The 25,341-nt window shown below is 41.8% G+C and overlaps 1 protein-coding gene across 1 annotated transcript in view; it reads right to left on the bottom strand.

Annotated features, from left to right (window-relative positions):
• The window catches only part of LOC102269322 (zinc finger protein 677-like), an 84,376-nt gene extending 69,840 nt beyond the window's left edge, over window positions 1–14,536 (bottom strand). The window contains exons 1-6 of the mRNA XM_070387083.1: window positions 14,250–14,536; window positions 12,809–12,884; window positions 11,035–11,376; window positions 9,098–9,161; window positions 3,864–3,990; window positions 1,799–3,063 (exon numbers count right to left, since the gene is read on the bottom strand). Coding sequence (XP_070243184.1) covers window positions 1,799–3,063; window positions 3,864–3,990; window positions 9,098–9,161; window positions 11,035–11,084 — 1,506 coding nt within the window. The 5' untranslated portion in view covers window positions 11,085–11,376; window positions 12,809–12,884; window positions 14,250–14,536. The remainder of the gene's footprint in view (window positions 1–1,798; window positions 3,064–3,863; window positions 3,991–9,097; window positions 9,162–11,034; window positions 11,377–12,808; window positions 12,885–14,249) is intronic.
• Window positions 14,537–25,341: the final 10,805 nt, after the last annotated feature.

Here is a 25,341-nt window from a genome sequence, read left to right as displayed (position 1 = left end):
TGTCAATTATAAAACTGGGATGAGGGAATGATGGTTTTAAAAAGGTAAATGAACACCTTAGCAAAAAATAATGATGTCATCTATTAAAAAAATTTTTTTAAACACTGCTCTTTTTAGAGCAATGGTTAGTGACCTAAAGCATCATATACAATAGTCCTCCAATCCTCAAACCCCAAATCTTGTCCTTAAGAGTCTCTGAAACTGATAATGAACAGAATGAACAGTGATGAATAGAAACAGAAAGGCTGTTCTGGCAGGTATCCGAATGACATTGCTCGTTATAATCAAGGATAGTCTTGTATTTCATACTGTAGTATGTAATCCCTCCACAGATAAAAATTACACATTAATTCTGTAATTCAAAGTATTCATTCAAATGATCTGTTTCACATGTGTGATTTAGGGTAGGTTCTTCCCTGGTGGCTCAGACGGTAAAGCACCTGCCTACAATGTGGGAGACCCGGGATCAATCCCTGAGTTGGGAAGATCCCCTGGAGAAGGAAATGGCAGCCCATTCCAGTCCTCTTGCCTGGAAAATCCCATGGATGGAGAAGCCTGGTAGGCTACAGTCCATGGGGTTGCAAAGAGTCGGACACGACTGACTGACTTCACTTTCACTTTTCTTTTTACCTTTACCATTTCACATATGTTTTCAAGTATATACGTGTAGAGTATTTTTAACAGTCCCTTATTGTCCTTTTGATGTCTGCAGATTTAGTATAAATAACAAAAATTCAATCAAGTAAATATTAAAAATCATATACATTAGTTTTGTATGGTTTCTCTCTAAGGTTGAATCTCTTTTATTGAAATATAATTGATTGTAACTGTTCATTTTAGCTGTACTACACACACGAGGCAACATTTGCTTTATAAAAACAATTACAATGATGTGTGTAGCCATCTATCCTCTATGTCATCACAATATTTTTAAACATCTTCCTTACACAGGATGTAACAGTCCCATGACATATATAAATACCTAGGAATTCGTATGGCTTGGTCCTCTTCATCTCTTTTACCTGGAACCACACCACCCTTCCTTCTGGCAACAACCAGGCATTTGTTCTTCATTATCTATGAAGCTGTTTTCACTGTGTTTTGTTTCTTATATTCCACATATAAGGAGATCATGCAGTATTTGTCTTTCTACATCTGACTTCTTTCACTTAGTATAATCCTCTAGATCCATCCATGTTCTTGCAAATGGCTATACTTCTTTATTTATGGCTAATATTCCTGTGTGTATGTGTGTGTGTGTGTGTGCGCCTTGTACACATATCCTCTAATTTTTCATCTATTAATGGATATTTAGGTTGCTTCCATATCTTGGCTATTGGAAATAATGCTACAGTGAATATTAAGAGTGCCTATATCTTCTCAAATTAGTGTTTTTCTGTTCTGCCAGTAAATGGCCAGAAGTGCGAAACCTGGCTCACATAATAGGTTTTTTGTTTTTTAATTTCTGAGAATCTTACTGTTTTGCATAAATGATGCACCAATTTACAATACCAGCACCAAGGCCCAAGAGTACCCTTTTCTCTACAGCACTGCTAATGCTTGTTATTTATTGTCTTTCTAACTATAGTGTGGGATCTCATTGACTTTGTGTTTTGCATTTCCCTGATGATTAATGATGCTGAGCATCTTTTCATGTGTCTGCTGGGCATCTGTATGTGTTTTTCCACCCTGATAGAGTCCCATTAGCTGAGTAAGGCTGGAATACATGCAGAAATTTTGTCTGAATTGTTTTAACTTTGAGCTTTGAAATAAAAGCGTTTCCATATGTGTGAGGCATATGTTTGTTTTCAGTGTGTATTTTCAGATGCCTCGTGAGGCTTGCAAACTGGGTATAAGCTTTGCCACACTCATTACATTTGTAAGGTTTTTCTCCAGTGTGGATGGTTTTATGTTGCGTAAGATATGAATGTCTTGTAAGGGCTTTTCCACACTCATCACATTTGTAAAGTTTCTCTCCAGTATGAGTTCTCTCGTGACCCCAAAGCTGTGACCGTTCAATAAAAGCCTTATCACATTTATTACATTTAAAAGGTTTTTCTCCTGTATGAATTCTCTGGTGTGCCATAAGGTTTGAACGCTGGGTAAAATGCTTGCCACACTCATTACATTTGTGTGGTTTCTCTCCAGCATGCATCTTCTGATGTCTGCTAAGGTGTGAAAATTGGGTAAAAGCTCTGCCACATTCATTGCATTTGTAAGGTTTCTCTCCAGTGTGCATCCTGTGATGATTTGCAAGATGTGAATTTCGACTAAAGACCTTGCCACAGACACCACATTTATATGCTTTCTCTTCTGCATGCACTCTCTGATGTGCTATAAGGTGGGACTGGTGGTTAAAGGCTTTGCCACAGTCACTACATCTGTAAGGTTTCTGTCCAGAGTGAATTCTCTTGTGATTTGTGAGGTTTGATTTTTTGCTAAAGGCCTTCCCACAGTCATTACAGTTGTAAGATTTTTCTCGAGTGTGTGTTTTCCTGTGTTGTGCAGATGACACAGTGGTTTCCACACTAGGAGGAATTTGATGAAGTGAGGAAACTGAGGAACCATTGCTGACTGACTTCTCAAGTTGAGTGCCTCCATACATTTTCTCCTCAGTTGTAAATCTCTGCAGTTCAGCCACCTGTGCCTGCAGTCTTGCTCCAGTTCTACTGTCCAAACACTTTATATTGTGTCCAGCGATGATTATGTTATCTTTCATTGTTAACAAATTTCTTATGAATGGCTTGTCGTGCGTGAAATATTCATATGTATTACTTCTTACAGAAACACTCTGAGGAAAATTAATTAAGGATTTATTATCCTGATCTTCCTTCTGACTGAGATTTTTGTTGTGGGTCAAAAGCACTTCTTTGTCGTTTCTTGCATCATATCCCCACTCACTCTCACTCTCCTGCATATTTTCACAGATTTCCTTGAGGTCAAAATCCTTGATGCCATAAGTTTCATTTTTCTCTAATGTCATTAGGTGGCATAATTCTCCTTTACTGATGTCCTCTTTTGGGGATGATAATTCCTTGACTGCAAATGTGGCAGAATAGCTTCCTATTACACAGAGTTGGAAAATATTTCATGTTGAATTAGACACTTACACAAAAATAATACAACGACCACAAAAGTTCTTCAATCATGGTCTTCAAACACTATGACAGTTCTTTTAGTTTTCTTTTTGTACTTTTTCCAGCATTAATGTTTTCTCTTATCTCAGATAATAAAATTTCAAGTACATACAATGTACAACGCACACTTTTTTGCCATATAACTTGGATAATTAAATGATACTCCATAAGTAGAAAGTCTATCTACGTACTGGCTTACAGAACTGGAGGCATGAAATCATAATTGAGATTCGAGACTGTCTTCCCTAATCCCTAATCTTTATAATACTGTTTAATCACATGTGAACATGATGCAATAAAAAATATTTTTACAAATCTATACATCACAATAATTGATACATTTTCATAAATAAAGATAAATCTAGCAAGTAAGTTAATAAATAACCACAATTATACAAAATAATAGTCTCTGGAATTCTAAAAGACTCTTGAGTAAGTACAAAAAATTTTTTTTTCATTCCAGAAGGAACACATGATAGGCAAAGTAAAAAGTATCTTGAGAAGCACTGACTTTTGAAATATCAGGCTCAGATCAACACACACATGTATAAAGTTTAAGAATTAAGGAAAACTGTCTGAAATCTCAACTATGGGATTTCATGGAGTACAATTATATGGCAAAAATATACATATATAGTGTACAATAAATGTTCTGGAAATTTGTTACCTAAGGTCAGACAGAACATTTGTATGGGAAAAAATTACAAACAGAGACGTTTTCCTCACCCAGGGAGAGCAGGTTCCTGTAGGTCTCCAGCATCACATCCCTGTACAAGGCCCTCTGAATAGGATCCAGGCATTCCCACTCTTCCTGAGTGAATTCTACAGCCACATCCTTGAATGTAAACAGTCCCTGAAAGGAAACATTTCACCAAATGAATAGGGAGAGAGTTCTGAAAATCAGTCTTACAGAATCAGACGTGTAAGGACTGGCTTGGCTGGAATGAATGTTCTGAGTGATCTATATAAGATAATTCTGAGCAAGTTACAATCCTCCAATTTTTTTTAACTGAGGTGAAATTCATATTAACAAAGTTAGCCACTTTTAAAGGAGAGTGAAAAAGCTGGCTTAAAGCTCAACATTCAGAAAACGAAGATCATGGCATCTGGTCCCATCACTTCATGGGAAATAGATGGGGAAACAGTGGAAACAGTGTCAGACTTTATTTTTGGGGGCTCCAAAAGCACTGCAGATGGTGACTGTAGCCATGAAATTAAAAGACGCTTACTCCTTGGAAGGAAAGTTATGACCAACCTAGATAGCATATTCAAAAGCAGAGACGTTACTTTGCCAACAAAGGTCCATCTAGTCAAAGCTATGGTTTTTCCAGTAGTCATGTATGGATATGAGAGTTGGACTGTGAAGAAAGCTGAGCGCAGAAGAATTGATGCTTTTGAACTGTGGTGTTGGAGAAGACTCTTTGAGAGTCCCTTGGACTGCAAGGGCATCCAACCAGTCCATTCTAAAGGAGATCAGTCCTGGGTGTTCTTTGGAAGGAATGATGCTAAAGCTGAAACTCCAGTACTTTGGCCACCTCATGTGAAGAGCTGACTCATTGGAAAAGACTCTGATGCTGGGAGGGATTGAGGGCAGGAGGAGAAGGGGACGACAGAAGATGAGATGGCTGGATGGCATCACTGACTCGATGGACGTGAGCTTGAGTGAACTCCAGGAGTTGGTGATGGACAGGGAGGCCTAGCATGCTGCGATTCATGGGGTCGCAAAGAGTCGGACACGACTGAGCAACTGAACTGAAAGGACCATTCAGTGACATTTAGTACATTTACAATGTTGAACATCACCTCTTTCTCGTTCAAAAATATTTCAGTCGTCCCCAGAGGAAATCTTTTACCCATTCAGCAGTTGTTTCTTTCTTCCCCATTTGCTATCAGTCCCTGGACACCACTAATGCTTTATCTCAATAGATGTACCTCTTTGGGATATTTGCATATAAGTAGAATAGTATAAAATGTAACCTTTTGTCTGATTTCTTAGGATTATTTGTTCTACTTTTGTGAAAAATGTCATGGGTAATTTGATATGGATCATATTAAATGTGTAGATGTATTTGAGTAGTTTGGCCATTTAAACCATATTCATTCTTCCAATCCAGGAGAAAATGTAGATTTGTTAATTTTTTTTAACAAAAAGTGTGTTTAAGTCTATATGACTATCAGCCTAAAGAAAGTAGATACAGGAAGAGGTTAACATACTTGAAAAACAGGATAACCATAAATCAAAAACTATTTCACAGAAACCAAAAGGAACAGAACACAAGCATAATATAATAGGAAATCATCAAACTGCAAAAGGAGAAATAGAAAAAAAAAAAAAAAAAAAGAAATACAGAATCAACTGAAAACCAGGTTTAAATTGGCAGTATATACCTATCTATTAATAATTACCTGTAATGTCAATGGACTTGAATGCTCCACTAGAAGACACAGAGTGACAGACTGGCTTGAAAACCTTGAGCACACCATATGCTGCCTACAAGAGGCCCACTTTAGATGTGACAAGGAATGCAGTATTGATACATACTATAACATGGCTGAACCAAAAAATTATTTCTCTTAGGTCTGCCTCCCAAAGCAATAGAAGTAAAAGTGAACATCAACACATGGGACCAATCAAACTTATGAGGTTTTGTATAACAAAGGGAACCATCAACAAAAGAAAAAAGACAACTTACAGACCAAGAGAAAATACCTGCAAATGATGCAACCAACAAGTACTTAATTTCCAAAATATACACATATCTCACACAATTCAAAAACAAACAAAACAACCCAATCGAAAAATGGGCAGAAGATCTAAACAGACATTTCGTGAAAGAAGACATACAGATGGGCAAAAGGCACTTGAAAAGACACTGCTAAGTCACTTCAGTCATGTCCGACTCTGACCCCATAGACGGCAGCCCACAAGGCTCCTCCGTTCATGGAATTTTCCAGGCAAGAGTGCTGGAGTGGGGTGCCATTGCCTTCTCCAGAAAAGACACTCAACATCATTAATTATCAAAAAAAATACAAACGAAAACTAAAAATGAGGTACCTCACTTCACACTGATCAGAATGGTCATTGTTAAAAAATCTACAAATGAGAAATGCTGGAGAGAGTGTGGAGAAAAGGGAACCCTCCTACACTGTTGGTAGGAATGTAAGCTGACAAAGCCACTATGGAAAAACAGTATGAAGGTTCTTCAAAAAATTAAAAATAGAGTTGCCATATGATCCAGCAATCCCACTCCCTGGAAATATATGTGGACAAAACTATAATTCAAAAAGATACATGCACCCCTGTGTTCAAAGCAGCACTATTCACAATAGCCAAGACATGCAAACAACATAAATGTCCACTGACAGATGAATGGCTAAACAAGATGTCATGCATACATACAGTGGAATACTATGCAGCCATAAAAAGAATGAAGCCATTTCAGTTGCAAGACCATGGATGCATCTAGAGATTATCATACTAAATAACTCAGAGAAAGACAAATACCATATCACTTATATGTGGATTCTAAAATATAACACAAATGAACCTATCTATCAAACTGATACAAATTCGCCAACAGAGAACAGACTTGTGGTTGCCAGGGGGGAGGTGGGATGGGGAGAATGGATTGAAAGTTTGGAATTAGCAGATGCAAACCATTCTATAGAGAATGGATAAATAACAAGGTCATGCTGTACAGCACAGAGAACTATCATCAATATCTTATAATAAACCATAATGGAAAAGAATATAAAAAATAATGTGTGTGTGTGTGTATGTGTGTGTGTATATATATATATATATATATACACTTTAATGTACTTTAATGTACACCAGACATTGACAAATCATTGTGAATCTACACTTCTGAAGTCTACTACACTTCAATTTTTTTTAAAGAGACTACTCTTTTAAGAAAAAAAAAAAACACAGATACTCTTTTTCTGTGAATGTTTCTGGCATTCTTTCAAAAAGAGGAATAGACTGGGACTTCCCTGGGAGTCCAGTGGCTAAGAATCCACCTTCCAATGCAGGGGACTGGGGTTCAATCCCTGGTAAGGGAAGTAAAATCCCACATGTTGTGGGGCAACTAAGACCACTCACTCTGGAGTCTGAGCACCAAAACTAGAGAGAAGCCTATGTGCCACCTCTAAGACCCAACACAGCCAAATAATTAATTAATTAAAAAAGAAAAAAGAAATATGGATGGGTTTGCTCATGGACTCAGTCTATCACTTTGATCTATATTACCCTTCTCATGCTAAAAACACAGATTTGTTTACCCCTGGTTTGTAGTATGGTTTGATGCTGCCCTCCAACTCTGTTCTTTTTCACATTTATTTTGGCTGTCTGGGAGCCACACTTATTCAAAATGAATTTTAGGACCAGGGTCACATTTGTACAAAATTGACTGGTGGGATTCTGACAGGGATTGTTCTGAATCTTTCTAACACTCTGGCAAGTACTGCCATCTTAACTACTCTAAGTCTTCCAATCAGCAATCACAGAATATCTTGACATTTATTTTTCTTTCAACTCTTGCATCAATACTTGTAGTTTTCATTGTATGAATCTTCCAGTTCCTTAAATTAATTCTCACTCTTTCTGATGGTCTTGTGAAGGCAACTGTTTTACTTACTCTCTTTTTGTTTTAAATTTTATTTAATTTTTAAACTTTACAATATTGTATTAGTTTTGCCAAATATCGAAATGAATCCACCAAAGGTATACATGTGTTCCCCATCCTGAACCCTCCTCCGTCCTCCCTCCCCATACCATCCCTCTGGGTTGTCCCAGTACACCAGCCCCAAGCATCCAGTATCATGCATCGAACCTGGACTGGCGACTCGTTTCATACATGATATTATACATGTTTCAATGCCATTCTCCCAAATCTTGCCACCCTCTCCCTCTCCCACAGAGTCCATAAGACTGTTCTATACATCAGTATCTCTTTTGCTGTCTCGTACACAGGGTTATTGTTACCATCTTTCTAAATTCCATATATATGCGTTAGTATACTGTATTGGTGCTTTTCTTTATGGCTTACTTCACTCTGTATAATAGGCTCCAGTTTCATCCACCTCATTAGAACTGATTCAAATGTATTCTTTTTAATGGCTGAGTAATACTCCATTGTGTATATGTACCACAGCTTTCTTATCCATTCATCTGCTGATGGACATCTAGGTTGCTTCCATGTCCTGGCTATTATAAACAGCGCTGCGATGAACATTGGGGTACACGTGTCTCTTTCCCTTCTGGTTTCCTCAGTGTGTATGCCCAGCAGTGGGATTGCTGGATCATAAGGCAGTTCTATTTCCAGTTTTTTAAGGAATCTCCACACTGTTCTCCATAGTGGCTGTACTAGTTTGCATTTTTACTTACTTTCAAGTTGTTTATTGCTAGTGTACAGAAATATTTTAGAGCCAGAAACATACTGATTCACTTTTTTAACTTTTAAAATCTCGAAAAGCATGTTTCCCCATCAGTCTTTCATTCTACACCTCCTCGGGTATTTACCTACATTAGTATTCCATTGGCCAAAAAGTTCATTTGAGTTTTTCTAATCTGAACGAACTTTTTGGCCAACCAGTACATTGCTTATATGTAGCCTCTTTGGTTTACATGGAGCTGAAAGGGCATGCAGAAGGGTTTTCTGAACAATCCTTACTACCGTACCTCACTGACACCACAGAGCCTACTCTCACCTCCAATCCACTCCTGAGAACAAAACCTTTCACAGGAGGATCACCTAAAAGGACACTCTTCCTTAAGTTCTAGGTCACTGGGTCACAGTGAAGATCAATCTGCAGGGAGATGAGAGGAGATTCAGGGAAGGCCCTGTGTGTGATTAAATATTTTAGGCAGGAAACTTCATGGATAGAGAAGTTTAACAAGTCCAAATCTTGTCTTTTTAGGAAAGAGTTAACAGATCAACAAAGACTATGATTTTTACCTGGGAAAGCTTCATTCTTCCTTCTTTCCTCTTTTTCTTCTTAGATTCTTCAGGTAAGATTATTCTGTATGAGGAAAATATGTTGTTTAATGCTTACAATCAACATACCCCCCTGCTCTGCCACAAAGATACCAGAAGGTGAACCTTAATGTGGGGAAAGATGGTCCTTTGCTGCCAATTGTAAAAGGAAGGATCCAGGGGCAATAAATTTCTACAGGAAGACCAATTAGTAAGTTTTTCACCCACTTCAGGAAGCCCCTCCCTGCTGCCGAAACCCACACTCTGCTCCAATTACATCACCCTTCGTCCATTTGGCACTCAGCCCAAGGAAACTGCCTCCTCCAAGTTCTCTCTCGCAGGTGGCCAGCATCCAATGACTGGTAGATGCAGGATATGGAAGCTGCCCCTTATGTTAATTGGAAGCAACTCTGGAGGGTCACCCCAGTTCTAGAGCTCCCTGTGAGCTATAATGAACAACTGAGATTTTTGTCCTGATGGTTATGGGAAACCGTAAAAGGATTTAATGCCAAGGATGACACAATCAAATTTATGATTTACCTCTGATTCAGAGATAGAGAAAGACAAGCTGAGAAAAAGATACGCCTCTATCTCTGGGCCTATGCCTCTGTTTCTTTCTTAAGTGTTTTTTGTAACTGTTGCAGGACTGGAACACATTTGAAGTTTTAACGATACAGGCAAGTTGGTCTACTGTGGGTTACAGGTGAGTATACTGAGGCTCAGAGCAGGAATAATTTTACAAAGTTACCCTGAAAAAGTCTGAGTTGAGTAAGCAGAACTGGGTTGAAGTGGCAGTCTGGACAGACTTAAGTAGAAAGGGTTTGTCCTAATTCCAGATTAACTTTCATGTTCCTGAGCAAGAGAAGCTTCTTTTTCATGGGTTTGAGTGAGTGAAGTCGCTCAGTCGTGTCTGACTCTTTGAGACCCCGTGGACTGTAGCCTACCAGGCTCCTTGGTCCATGGAATTCTCCAGGCAAGAATACTGAAGTGGGTTGCCATTTCCTTCTCCAGGGGATCTTCCCAACCCAGGGATCGAACTCAGGTCTCCTGCATTGTAGGCAGACGCTTTACCATCTGAGCTATTTCAAACATTTAATTCCTGTTTTCCAAAAAACATTATAATCAAAAAATATAAAATGAAAAATAGTTATTACTCCAGAAACACAAGAAAGAAGGTCACCCACAGAGATGTGCTCTGAACAATTTCTTCATCATGAACTGGGCTCTATTGGAACAAAGTTTCACATCAATCTAAGAAAGGCTGGAACCTGGGACCCCCCCATAGCACTGCTCTGTACCTTAACAAATGCATACTGAGCACAGAATACAAAAAAAAACAGTAAAGAACTAAAAATAACTGCATACATGCACAGCTGGGGAAAATTATGAACAGTAAGATACCGCCCCCCCAAAAAAAGTGACAAATAGATTCAAGGGATTAGATCTGATAAACAGAGTGCCTGAAGAACTATGGATGGAGGTTCATGACACTGTACAGGAAGCAGTGATCAAGATCATCCCCAAGAAAAAGAAATGCAAAAACACAAAATGGTTGTCTGAGGAGCCCTTAAAAATAGCTGAGAAAAGAAAAGAAGTGAAAGGCAAAGGAGAAGAGGAAAAACATACCCATTTGAATGCAGAGTTTTAAAGACTAGAACGGAGAAATAAGAAAGCTTTCCTCAGTGATCAATGCAAAGAAATAGAGGAAAACAATAGAACAAGAAAGACTAGAGATCTCTTCAAGAAAATTAGAGATATCAATGGAACTTTTCATTTAAAGATGGGCACAATAAAGGACAGAAATGGTATGGACCTAACAGAAGCAGAAGATATTAAGAAGTGGTGGCAAGAATACACCTAAGAACTGTACAAAAAAATATCTTCATGACCCAGATAACCACCATGGTGTGATCACTCACCTAGAGCCAGACATCCTGGAATGTGAAGTGAAGTGGGATTTAGGAAGCATCACTAGGAACAAAGCTAGTGGAGGTGATGGTATTCCAGTTGAGCTATTTCAAATCCTAAAAGATGATGCTGTGAAAGTGCTTCACTCAATATGCCAGAAAATTTGGAAAACTCAGCAGTGGCCACAGGACTGCAAAAAATCAGTTTTCACTCCAATCCCAAAGAAAGGCAGTGCCAAAGAATGTTCAAACTACTCCACAACTGCATTCATCTTACACGCTAGCAAAATGATGCTCAAAATTCTTCAAGCTGGGCTTCACAGTACATGAACTGCGAACTTCCAGATGTTCAAGCTGCATTGTGAAAAGGCAGAGAAATGAGAGATCAAATTGCCAACATCTGCTGGATCATAGAAAAAGCAAGAGAGTTCCAGAAAAACATCTACTTCTGCTTTATTGACTACACCAAAGCCTTTGACTGTGTGGATCACAACAAACTGTGAGAAATCCTTAAAGAGATGGGAATACCAGACCACCTGACCTATCGCCTGAGAAATCTGTACGCAGGTCAAAAAGCAACAGTTAGAACTGGACATGGAACAACAGACTGGTTCCAAATCAGGAAAGGAGTACGTCAAGGCTGTATATTGTCACCCTGCTTATTTAACTTAAATGCAGAGTACATTATGCAAAATGCCGGGCTGGATGAAACACAAACTGGAATCAAGATTGCCAGGAGAAATATCAATAACCTCAGATATACAGATGATACCACCCTTATAGCAGAAAGCGAAGAAGAACTAAAGAGTCTCTTGATAAAAGTTAAAGAGGAGAGTGAAAAAGTTGGCTTAAAACTCAAAATTCAAAAAACTAAGATCATGGCATCCGGTCCCATCACTTCATGACAAATAGATGGGGAAACAGTGGAAACAGTGAAGGGGGCTCCAAAATCACTGTAGATGGTAACTGCAGCCATGAAATTAAAAGACACTTGTTCCTTGGAAGAAAAACTATGACCAACCTAGACTGCATATTATAAAGCAGAGACACTACTTTGCCAACAAAGGTCCGTCTAATCAAAACAATGTTTTTTCCAGTAGTCATGTATGGATGTGAGATTTGGACTATGAAGAAAGCTGAGTGCCGAGGAATTTACGCTTTTGAACTGCGGTGCTGGAGAAGACTCTTGAGAGTCCCTTGGACTGCAAGGCAATCCATTGAGTCAATCCTAAAGGAAATCAGTCCTAAACACTCATTGGAAGGACTGATGCTGAAGCTGAAACGCCAATATTTTGGCCACCTGATGCAAAGAACTGACTCATTTGAAAAGACCTTGACGCTGGGAAAGACTGAGGGCAGGAGAAGAAGGGGATGACAGAGAACGAGATGGTTGGATGGCATCACTGACTTGATGGACATGGGTTTGGGCAAGCTCCGAGAGTTAGTGATGGACAGGGAGCCTGGCGTGCTGCAGTCCTTGGGTTGCAAGAGTCAACTGAGCGACTGAACTGAAGACACAAAAAGGCCAAAACCCAAATGCCACTTCTGAGGTGCTGAGAACAAAAGCAGTATACTGCATGGGACCTCTGCACACAGCATCACCAAACAGGTGGGCAGACCATCTAAGCCACACTTCCATCAGATCTACTTATCCGCCCCCACTCCCACCCCATTTAAGGAACCAGCCCCGCCTCCCATCAGGGAACAAGCAAGGGCAAATGTTTCTTATTCTTGTTCACTTGTCTTGCAGGACAAGTCCCAGTAAAGCTTTGCCTGAATTCCTCACCTGGCCTGTTATCAGTTCCTATTGAGTAGAGCCCAAGAACTCAGATCGGTAACAAATCCAGCCCATCCTTTAACATCTGCGGAGAGGAAACAATCGTTTTATTTGGACACTTCAGTTCAGAGCTCACCAATTGAGCTGATAAGTTAAACCAAGAAAGAAGCTACTGAATATTAAACTGGTTAAACTAGGTTTTGAGTGTTAAAAGGTGATCAACATCCTTTCCACATACACAGTAAAGTTATCTACCAGACAACAAATAGAGTTGATGTCTATTCAGAATAGTTCCAATATAGAATACAGTAGAAAGTATATTAACCTGGTAATCTGAGCAATAAAATTTACAGTAAAAATATTATAACATATCCAATGGTTCCTGAGATTAAAGCTAAAACAAGTGTGAGGATACATCAAACTTAGAAAAGATTGACATGAGCCATAGAACAAAGGGGGTGATTGCAACAGTACTGGTAATACTGGCCATTTTCAAAAGAACTCTGTGGTAACACAGATTCTGTCCCCATTTCTTAGAAGGGAAGAGAACAACCTGGAACTAAGTCTCTGCCCTCTGGAAGGCCTGGGATTGCAAATGGAGTCATCTGAAGCAAAAATTAGAAAATGCAGATGCCTCAAACACCTGCTTTTGCAACTATCACTCTCCTCTGCATAATTTAAACATGTCAACAAACTTTAAACAAATATAGCTTATTAGAGACACTACTTAGTACTTCGTAACTTAATATTCCACATTTAATCAACTCAATATTCAGCTGGGTTTGGGTTTTCCGCTTTCGCCACCACTGTGTGCTTTGTTCTCTATGTCTCCCTGGGTCCTTCTACTTCTCTCCTTTTGTGTCCTTTTCTGTGTTTCCTCGTCTGATCATAGGCATCATTTTGTTTCCCACCCTCTCTGTTCCTCCTCCCACAGACTGTTAGGCCTCACTCTGTTGCAATCTCTGTTCATCCCTGTAATTCTTTCTCCTCAAACGTTCTGATGCCTCGCTAACTGCATATACTTCTGCTTCAATATTCCCTCTCTGCTCTCCAAGGAGGGCGGTCAAGGGCGCTCAACCTCCAGAGTGAGGACTTGCTATAACGGAATAGGGCGGAGGAGGGCGGGGGTAGAGGGGAAGGAGTCGGGAGTCCGCCAAAGGGTTGAAAGAGGTAAAGAGCTGCAGGCGTTTAGCGTCTATATGGACCGAACGCAGAAAGCTTGGGCCGGTACCTGAGTCGGAGCGATTTTAACCGGAACCGGGCCCGGACTCCCGGGACCGAACCGAGGCTTGTGGCGACGCCACCACAGGCGGTAGGGGTGGTCTCAGAGCGAGAGCGACAACCGGGTTCAGAGGTTTACTTTACTGGGAAACGCCCGAAACCCAGCTGTGGAGGAGGGGGCCTGAACTCCACAGAGCGCAGTAACGACCTAAGCAATCAAGTCACTCACCCGAGCGCGTCAGTCTTTCCTGGGGATCCGCTTCCGTGTCTGGAGGGGATTCCGCATGCGCACCGTTGAGCCGGGGGCAGGACCGCTGAGACGCGTCAGGATGGAAGGAGGCTGTGTCCCTAGAGGGGCGGAGCCTGCAGACGTGGTCTCGTCCTGGGAGATTCTTGTCTCTTCCTCTCCGAACGGGTTCTGCGTTTCTACTTTGGATCCTTTGAACGTGTTCGGTGTCCTTTGGAGCCAGGCTCTGTGCGGAATTAGAGAGCCAGGGCACTTCCGGTTGACAAGTGTTTATGTGAAAACACGAGCGGATGGACACAGACCCTCTGACCATCCAAGCGCCCTATCGCTGGGACGTGGGGGCGGGGCTTGGAACTGTGGGCGGAGCTTGGATTTTGGCCCTTCTGAGACCCCAGGCAGTTACAGCTTCTTTACTTAAGCGACGGCAGGAGTTTTAGAGCGGGTGACGGAAACTAGGAGTAACTGGAAATGCAAAATTGTGCCTATGTGGAATGTGAAATTTTATACTCACTTCCCCTCGGAGCGTTACTTTTTCTTTTGTTTCCCATTCACTTGGAGCCATCAAAAATAATAAGAATTTGAGGCGGGTGGGGGGAGGGTGCAGTTCCTGGTGATCTATAGGTTAGGGTTCCAGGTTTTCAATGCTTTCCGTGAACAGATCCCACAATCCAGGCGACAAAAAAAAAAAAAAAAGAGGAAAAATTTCCACCCCAAACATGTCTGGCTGAGGGACTCCTTTGGAGACTGTGAGCAAGTAATTGGCTACAGTCAGGTACTTGAGAACAAAGCCTTAGGAAATAATTCAACCATATTTTAATTATCTTTTCAAGAATGCACAAACTACTGCACGATTGCACCCATCTCACACGCTAGCAAAGTAATGCTCAAAATTCTGCAAGCCAGGCTTCAGCAATTCGTGAACCATGAACTTCCAGATGCTCAAGCTGGTTTTAGAAACGGCAGAGGAACCAGAGATCAAATTGCCAACATCTGTTGGATCACTGAAAAAGCAAGAGAATTCCAGAGAAACATCTACTTCTGCTTTATTGACTATGCCAAAACCTTTGACTGTGTGGATCACAACAAACTGGAAAATTCTTCAAGAGATGGGAATATCAGACTATCTGACCTGCCTCCTGAGAAATCTGTATGGAGGTCAAGAAGCAACAGTTAGAACTGGACACGGAACAACAGACTGGTTATAAATTGGGGAAGGAGTACATCAAGGCTGTATACTATCGTCAAGGCTGTATACTGTCACCCTGCTTATTTAACTTAAATGCAGAGTACATCATGCGAAATGCCAGGCTGGATGAAACACAAGCTGGAATCAAGATTGCCAGGAGAAATACCAATAACCTCAGGTATGCAGATGACCACCCTTTTCTGCCACCCTTATGGCAGAAAGCAAAGAAGAACTAAAGAGCCTCTTGATGAAAGCGAAAGTGAGTGAAAAAGTTGCCATAAAACTCGACATTCAGAAAACTAAGAACATGGCATTCAGTCCCATCACTTCATGGCAAACAGATGGGGAAATAGTGGAAACAGTGTCAGACTATTTTGGGGGGGCTCCAAAATCACTGCAGATGGTGACTGCAGCCATGAAATTAGAAGACACTTGTTCCTTGGAAGAAAAGCTATGACCAACCTCAGTTCAGTTTAGTTCAATTCAGTCACTCAGTCATGTCCGACTCTTTGCGATCCCATGAACCACAGCACGCCAGGCCTCCCTGTCCATTACCAACTTCCAGAGTCTACCCAAACCCATGTCCACTGAGTCGGTGATGCCATCCAACTATCTCATCCTCTGTCGTCCCCTTCTCCTCCTGCCCTCAATCTTTCCCAGCATCAGGGTCTTTTCAAATGAAGCATCAGGTGGCCAAAGTATTGGAGTTTCAGCTTCAAATCAGTCCTTCCAATGAACACGAAGGACTGATCTCCTTCTGCCGGGGTCCAGCCCCGGCTGATCCAGGGTATTCGAAGGGGAGACGGAGTCGGCGACTATTTACCTATTTATCAAAGATATAAAGAGTAATAGAATGAGGATAGCTCAGTAGGAAAATTCAGTGGAGAAAAGAGGCTGAGTAGCTTGGTTTACGTGGAAAACCAATATAACCTGTGACACCAGGTTAGCTCTGACCACGGAGGCCGCAGGCGCCCTCTCAAATAGCAGAAGGTGCCCCACCTTAGACACTTTCTCGAGTGGGTCTTAGAAGCTCAGGCAAATAAATGGTCGCAGAGGATATCCACGCTCCAGATGGAGACTTCAGCCAGAATGTGAAAAGAAAGAATGACATGGGTAGACCAAGCTCTGGTGAGCAAGGCCGTAGCTTTATTTTTAACAGGGGTTTATATACCCTAAGTTACACATAGAGGATAATAGGGGATGCAAAGTCAGCAGTCTTTGACCCTTTTCAAAAACCAGGGTTTCTTTCCTGCAAATTTATTGTATACAAATGGTTTAGGTGATTTACATCATCTTCTGGCCAGAAGGCCTATTAACATTTTATGACTCTTGACAAGGACTTATCAACAAAGACTTATTTTCTCTAAGAGTAATTATTTTAAGGTTTGGCGCCATCTTCCGAAGATAAAATTGCATTCCTATAGGGTGGATGTGTAATGGGTTTACAACAAAGGAAAGAATTTATTACCTTAAGGGTCTAAAGTTACTAACACTAAGGCCATTACTTATTTTTTCTACATACCAACTATATTAATTAATACATATTCAAGGATATAATACCGGGGATGTGGAAACTTGGCAGCAAGCATTGGCTCATCAATGAAATCTTTTATTAGTTTATTCTGACAGTTTCTAACTCTCTGAGAGGCTCTAAGCTATTTGAATATCTTAAGCTTGCCTCTCGAGGCTGGGAGACTGTAAACAATTGTATGCATAGCTGTAGGAGTCCGGGTAAACTTGTCAGGCGAGTTAGAGAGCCATCTGAGGGGTTTGGATTTAAACACTCCTAATTGCCCAGGAACTTTATTAATTGGAGCTGTAAGTTAACTCTTTGACAGAGAGAGGGAGGTGGTGGTGGGGGACAGCCCCCAGTAAAGTCAGAGGTGAGAGCACAAAGCAATAAAGTAGGCAGACTCTGGTTTTTTGGGGGTATATGCTCGAGAATATCCAGGGGGACTCCTGAGGCTCGATCCCGCCTTTGCGTATGCCGAGCCTCCTTCCTCATGACCTTTGTCACGAGTGGAATACCTCACCGGCTCCCGGCATCCTTCAGGATGGACTGGTTGGATCTCCTTGCAGTCCAAGGGACTCTCAAGAGTCTTCTCCAACACCACAGTTCAAAAGCATCAATTCTTCGATGCTCAGGTTTCTTCACAGTCCAACTCTCACATCGATACATGACTATTGGAAAAACCATAGCCTTGGCTAGATGGACCTTTGTTAGCAAAGTAATGTCTCTGCTTTTAAAAATATGCTGTCTAGGTCGGTCATAACTTTCTTTCCAAGGAGTAAGCGTCTTTTAATTTCATGGCTGCAATCACCATCTGCAGTGGTTTTGGAGCCCCCCAAAATAAAGTCTGACACTGTTTCCACTGTTTCCCCATCTATTTCCCATGAAGTGATCGGACCAGATGCCATGATCTTAGTTTTCGGAATATTGAGCTTTAAGCAACATTTTATTCTCCTCTTTCACTTTCATCAAGAGGGTTTTTAGTTCCTCTTCACTTTCTGTCATAAGGGTGGTGTCATCTACATATCTGAGGTTATTGATATTTCTCCTGGCAATCTTGATTCCAGCTTGTGTTTCTTCCAGCCCAGCGTTTCTCATGATGTACTCTGCACATAAGTTAAATAAGCAGGGTGACAATATACAGCCTTGACATACTCCTTTTCCTATTTGGGACCAGTCTGTTGTTCCATGTCCAGTTCTAACTGTTGCTTCCTGACCTGCATACAGTTTTCTCAAGAGCAGGTCAGCTGGTCTGGTATTCCCATCTCTTTCAGAATTTTCCACAGTTTATTGTGATCCACACAGTCAAAGGCTTTGGCATAGTCAATAAAGCAGAAATAGATGTTTTTCTGGAACTTTTTTTTTTTTTTTTGATGATTTGCAGATGTTGGCAATTTGATCTCTCATTTCTCTGCCTTTTCTAAAACCAGCTTGAACATCTGGAAGTTCATGGTTCACGTATTGCTGAAGCCTGGTTTGGACAGCATATTAAAAAGCAGAGACACAACTTTGCCAACAAAGGTCCATCTAGTCAAGGCTATGGTTTTTCCAGTAGTCATGTATGGATATGAGAGTTGGATTATAAAGAAAGCTGAGCACTGAAGAATTGATGCTTTTGAATTGTGGTGTTGGAGAAGACTCTTGAGAGTTCCTTGGACTGCAAGGAGATCCACCAGTCAATCCTAAAGGAAATCAGTCCTAAACACTCATTGGAAGGACTAATGCTGAAGTTGAAACTCTAATACTTTGGCCACCTGATTCAAGGAACTGACTCATTGGAAAAGATCCTGATGCTGGGAAAGATTGAAGGCAGGAGGAGAAGGGGATGACAAAGGATGAGATGGTTGGATGGCATCACTGACTCTATGGACATAAGTTTGAGTAAGCTCCCAGAGTTGGTGATGGACAGGGAGGCTTGGTGTGCTGCAGTACATGGGGTCGCAAAGAGTCAGACACGACTGAGTGACTGAACTGAACTATCTTTTACCCTTTGACCTTTATCTGGCTGTGTGTGTGCACATGCTCAGTCATGTCTGATTCTTTGTGACCTCACTGACTGTAGCCTGCCACGCTCCTCTATCCATGGGATTTTCCAGGCAAGTGTACTGGTATGCATTGCCATTTCCTTTTCCAGGGGATCTTCCCAACCCAGGGATCCAACACCAGTCTCCTGCATTGTCAGGTGGATTCTTTACCATTGAGCTACCTGGGAAGCCCTTATCTGGCTATTGAAGTGAAAGTGTTAGTTGCTCAATCGCATCTACTCTTTGAGCCTGGAGTGTCCTCCAGGCTCCTTTATCCATGGAATTCTTCAGGCCAAGAATACTGGAGTGGCTTGCCATTCCCTTCTCCAGAGGATTTTCCAGACCCAGGGATTGAAGCCGGGTCTCTTGCACTGCAGGTAGATTCTTTACCATCTGAGCCAGGTGTGACAAATAAGACTATTTCTTGTCATACCAACCATATGAAGGGAAATCTCTGGTGAGAGAGTACAAAACACGTATATGCAAAATGCCTCAACACCTTAATGTGAAGCCTGGGTTGAGCCCCACTCAGAGAAGACAAGCCCAGCACACCTCCCACTTTTCTTTTCTAGCTTCACTGACGTATATTTGATAAGTAGCAATGATGTACATATGAGGCATACAATATGATTATCTGACAGATGTATACACTTTGTACTAATTATCACAATAATTTACACTTCCATCAACTCACAATTACCAGTGTGTGTCTGTGTTGTGAGAACATTTAAGTTTTACTTTCTCAGCAAATCCCAAATATACAGTATTAACTACAGTCAGCATACTGTACCTTAGATGTACATGTTGTACTTATTCATTTAACAACTGAACTGTTTGTAACTTTTGGCCAGTATCTCTCCAACTACCTCACCACCCACGTCCTCAAAAACCTTTATATTCTGTAGCTCTATGAGTTTGACATTTCAACCTTCCATATATGTGTGTCTTTTTCAACCACAGTTATGTCAGAAATAGTAACAGTGTTATAGCCACTCAGTAAGCAAACTCACTCAAAAGGACAGCAGGAATAGTGGAGTGCAGCTGATTACATCGGTGGGGCCGAGGCAGAGTTTCCTCCTTAGCCAAGGACCCCGACCGATTTTTGGGACAACCCTTTATACCCAAAGTATACATGTCCAAGCCCACATGCCCAAATTCTCTAAAGTCCACTCTGGACAATGTTAGTAAGAGATGCAATCAGGTTACAGCCATAAATTTACATTCTAAAGCTACCTGAACATACAATTTAGTGTACATCAGTTAGCATTATTAAGATTACATTGTGGACACTGCATTCCTTCTGGCTCTGGGAGGTCTAGGTACGGGGTCTGCCCGGTCTGGTTTTTATCCACCCGGGAGGCCTGCTCAGCTGTTGCTATTTTTTCTCTATGGCCTTCCAGGTATGCAGTCCCAAGTTCACCAAGAGTGTAAGATGGAGTTCTTTTTCCTTTAAAAATGGAGTCAGTCCAGTCAGGGCAACCTGCTCCTTTCCTTCCAACAGCAATGCCAGAATGCTATAATAATAATTTACGACTGACATAAATCTCTATATACATTGTCAACAGACATTCTGGTTGTTTCTACATCTGGGTTGTTGAAAACAATGCAGTAATGTTCTGCTGCTGCTGCTAAGTCGCTTCAGTCGTGTCCGACTCTGTGCGACCCCATAGACGGAAACCCACCAGGCTCCCCTGTCCCTGGGATTCTCCAAGCAAGAACAATGGAGTGGGTTGCCATTTCCTTCTCCAGTGCATGAAAGTGAAAAGTGAAAGGGAAGTCGCTCAGTCGTGTCCGACTCTTAGCGACCCCATGGACTACAGCCTACCAGGCTCCTCCATCCATGGGATTTTCCAGGCAAGAGTACTGGAGTGGGGTGCCATTGCCTTCTCCGCAATAATGTTCACTGGAGTGCAAATATTTCCCTCACTAGAATGACTGTTTCCTTTGGATATCTAGTCTCGGATGGGTTTCATAGATTGTGGGCCCGTTCTTTATTTAATTTATAGAGTAGACTCCATATCATTTTGCTAAGAGCTGAATCAATTACATTCCCACCAACAGAGGCTGGTGGCGATTCTAGGGAAGTCGAAATTGAATGCACCAAGATTTATTCCAAGCTTCAAAAAGAATTAAATGCAAAAAAAAAAGGAGAGAGCAAAGTGAATCGATTAGAAAAAAAAAAAAAAAAACACTTTTAATTTTCCTTCAAAGAGGCACCATGCAGTGACAGAGTCAATCATTTCTTGCCCCACTTCTCTTCCCTGTCCTGTGTCTCAAGCCAGAAAAGGAAAGGGAGTGACCCACAGCTGGGAGGAAGACGCGGCCTCTCCAGGGGGCCGAGAGGGCAAGGCTGCGGAGGCGGGAAGCCACCTCGCAGAAGAGGACTTTACAGGGGGGTGGGGGGGCGGGTAGGGGACGGAGAGAGTAAAGGGAAAGAGTGAAGGGGATTTTAAAAGTGAAGGAAAAGAGGCAAAGGCGGTGTCTACGTGGACCAAAGGCAGAAAAGCCAAGGGCTCGGGAACCCTCCTCACGGCGATTTCAACCCCGAAGGACAACACCACACCTTTGAAAGCAACCTCTGGATATACTCGGGGTGTTTTAGGTCCGTCGATATTCTCAAGAAGCCGAAGGTAGAGTAAGGTGGACAAAGAACTTCAAATTTACAGTACAAAGGAAAAACACGCCCCAGGCAACTCAAACTCTACGCCGAGTTCTCCACTTTAGATTCTTGAATAAACCGCGCAGGCGCGAAGTTAGAGACCGTGTTTCCGGGGGCGGGACCAGGGCGGAGGGCTATCGGGGATGGGCGGGGCGAGTGAGCTCTCCTCCTCGAAGAGTTCGCCGGGATGAGGTGTATGGATTGGGGAGGAGATAAGTGAACTCCGGGCGCTTTGAAACTGCTGATATTAAGTTACTATCTAGAACAGTTTTGTGGTAAAAGCTTGGAGATGTGTGGGCCCCTAACGTCGGAAATGATCTTTTCTGCTAACAAGTTGAAAACGGTTTCAGTAAAAAGCTATTTTTTTTACAGCAGTTTTCCCCCGTGCCCCTCCTGCGTGTGTGCTACTGCGTTTCAGTCGTTGTGGGACTCTTTGCGACCCCGTGGACTGTAGCCCTCCAGGCTCCTCTGTCCATGGGATTCTCCACCAAGAATACTAGAGTGAGTTGCCATGCCCTTCTCCAGGGTTCCTCCTGAGGCTCAAGCAATTAAGAGGTTGAAACGTGGGTTTCCAAGCATTTGCTGCGTGGCAGTGGTTGGATCGGGAACATTAACTGCAGTTAGAATCAATTTAAACAGTTTGAGGAAACAAGATCTGGGCTTCCCTAGTACAAACTAGAATGAGAAATACAAAATTCTCCCTAGGCATTTCGTACTGACATCCTGCAGAACAGCTCTTGCGTTTCTATTCCCCAGTTAGCCAGCAGACCAAACTCAACACTCTGCTCAGTTCCAGAGACTCAGGGACAAAACCTGGTGTCTGAGACTGGAGAACTACGGCATGTTATAATGTCCGTCATTAACAACATTTTGTTGTTGTTATAAATTGCGTTGTTCTTTCTTTGGGCTAGAGTGTTTTGTCTTTTTAAACCAACTTACTCCCACCCAGTTTTATATACTTTACGTCTCTGTATAAGTTTAAGTTGTTCAGCATAATGTGCTAATTTATGTATATTGAAATAATTACCACAACTTTAGTATCCATCATCTCATACATAACATTTCTTTTTAGGAGAATTACATTATTCATTAAAATGCCTGCTCTACTCTACTTCTTAAAAATTTTGGTTGCATCCTGCGACTTGTGCGATGTTAGTCCCCCAACAAGGGACCTGCATCCCTTGCACTAGAAGGCAGATTTTAAACTTATTTTTTAAAGTGAAGGATAATTGCTTTACAGAATTTTGTTGTTTTCTGCCAAATATCAACATGAATCAGGCACAGTTGTACATGTCCCCGCCCTCTTGAATCTCCCTCCTCTCTCTCCCCTCTGGGTTGATACAGAGCCTGTTTGAGTTCCCTGAGACACACAGCAAATTCCCATTTTCCCTTACATATGGTAATGTAAGTTTCCATGTTACTCTCTCCATCTCACCCTCTGCTCACCTCTCCCTGTGTCCCTAAGTTTGTTCTCTATGTCTGTTTCCCCATTGCTGCCTTGCAAATAAATTCATCAATACCATCTTCCTAGATCCCATATATATGCATTCAGTTCAGTTGCTCAGTCGTGTCCAGCTGTTTGCAACCCCATGAACCACAGCACATCAGGCCTCCCTGTCGATCACCAACTCCCAGAGTTTACCCAAACTTATGTCCATTGAGTCGGTGATGCCATCCAACTATCTCATCCTCTGTCGTCCCCTTCTCCTCCTGCTCCCAATCCCTCCCAGCATCAGGGTCTTTTCAAATGAGTCAGTTCTTCGCATCAGGTAGCCAAAGTATTGGAGTTTCAGCTTCAACATCAGTCCTTCCAATGAACACGCAGGACTGATCTCCTTTAGGATGGACTGGTTGGATTTCCCTGCAAGTCCAAGGGACTCAAGAGTCTTCTCCAACACCACAGTTCAAAAGCATCAATTCTTTGGTGCTCAGCTTTCTTCAGAGTCCAACTCTCACATCCATACATGACTACCAGAAAAACCATAGCCTTGACTAGACGGACCTTTGCTGACAAAGTAATGTCTCTGCTTTTTAATATGCTGTCTAGGTTGGTCATAACTGTCCTCCCAAGGAGTAAGCGTCTTTTAATTTCATGGCTGCAATCACCATCTGCAGTGATCTTGGAACCCCCCAAAATAAAGTCAACCACTGTTTCCCCATCTATTTGCCATAAAGTGATGGAACCGGATGCCATGATCTTAGTTTTCTGAATGTTGAACTTTAAGCCAACTTTTTCACTCTCCTCTTTCACTTTCATCAAGAGGCTCTTTAGTTCTTCATTTTCTGCCATTAGGGTGATCATCTGCATATCTGAGGTTATTGGTATTTCTCCCAGCAATCTTGATTCCAGCTTGTGCTTCTTCCAGCCCAGCGTTTCTCATGATGTACTCTGCATATAAGTTAAATAAGCAGGGTGACAATTTACGGCCTTGATGGACTCCTTTCCCAATTTGGAACCAGTCTGTTGTTCCCTGTTCAGTTCTAACTGTTGATTCCTGACCTGCATACAGGTTTCTCAAGAGGCAGGTCAGGTGGTCTGGTATTCCCATCTCTCAGAATTTTCCAGTTTATTGTGATCCACACAGTCAAAGGCTTTGTCATAAAGCAGAAATAGATGTTTTTCTGGAACTCTCTTGGTTTTTCGATGATCCAGCGGATGTTGGCAATTTGATCTCTGGTTTCTCTGCCTTTTCTAAAACCAGCTTGAACATCTGGAAATTCACGGTTCACATATTGCTGAAGCCTGGCTTGGAGAATTTTGAGCATTACTTTACTAGCGTGTGAGATGAGTGCAATTGTGTGGTAGTTTGAGCATATATGCGTTAGTATACGCTATTTATCTCTGTCTTTCTGACTTACATCACTCTGTATAATAGGCTCTAGGTTCATCCACCTCATTAGAACTGACTCAAATTGCATTCCTTTTTATGGCTGGAATCCTCTGGTGGCTCAGATGGTAAAGTCTGCCTGCGAAGTGGGAGACCAGAGTTTGATCCCTGGCTCAGAAAGATCTCCTGAGGAAGAAAATGGCAACCCACTCCAGTATTCTTGCCTGGAAAACTCCATGGACAGAGGAGCCTGGTGGGCTCCAGTCCATAGAATTGCAAAGAGTCGGACACGACTGAATGACTTTAGTTTCTTTATGGTTGAGTAATATTCCAATTTGTGTATGTACAACTTCTTTATCCATTCATCCATTGATGGACATCTAGGTTGCTTCCATGTTCTAGCTATTGTAAATAGTGCTGCAATGAATATTGGGGTATATCTTTTTCAATTTTGGTTTCCTCAGGGTATATGCCTAGCAGTGGGATTGCTGGGTCATATGGTGGTGGAAGGCAGATTCTTAACCACTGGTCCACCAGGAAGTCCCTCTTTCTCTTTTTGTTCCCCTCTACTGGTGTTCCTGCCCTATTTCAAACCTCACACGGGTCTTACTTACTCTACTCATTTCCCCTCTTACTGCATTTTCCCCTCAACCTTTGACTGCCCCATCTTGTTTTTGCCTTTCTTTCCCATCTCTGCTCCCTCTCTGCTTTTGGGGGTACACCTCACCTATCCATGTTATGCTCACTTCCACCTCATTCTCTGGCACCCCCAGGTGACTATGCATCAAATTTCCTGCTTTCTTTCTTCCTCTGCTCCTCCAATTGCTAATTTTCTCTCCTGGGGTCCCAGTGCTCTGAATGCCAAGT

The sequence above is a fragment of the Bos mutus genome, chromosome 18, assembly GCF_027580195.1.
Source record: "Bos mutus isolate GX-2022 chromosome 18, NWIPB_WYAK_1.1, whole genome shotgun sequence".
Lineage (NCBI taxonomy): Eukaryota > Metazoa > Chordata > Mammalia > Artiodactyla > Bovidae > Bos > Bos mutus.
The sequence above is the reverse complement of the archived record's forward strand: the minus strand, read 5'-3'. Positions and strand labels throughout refer to the sequence as shown.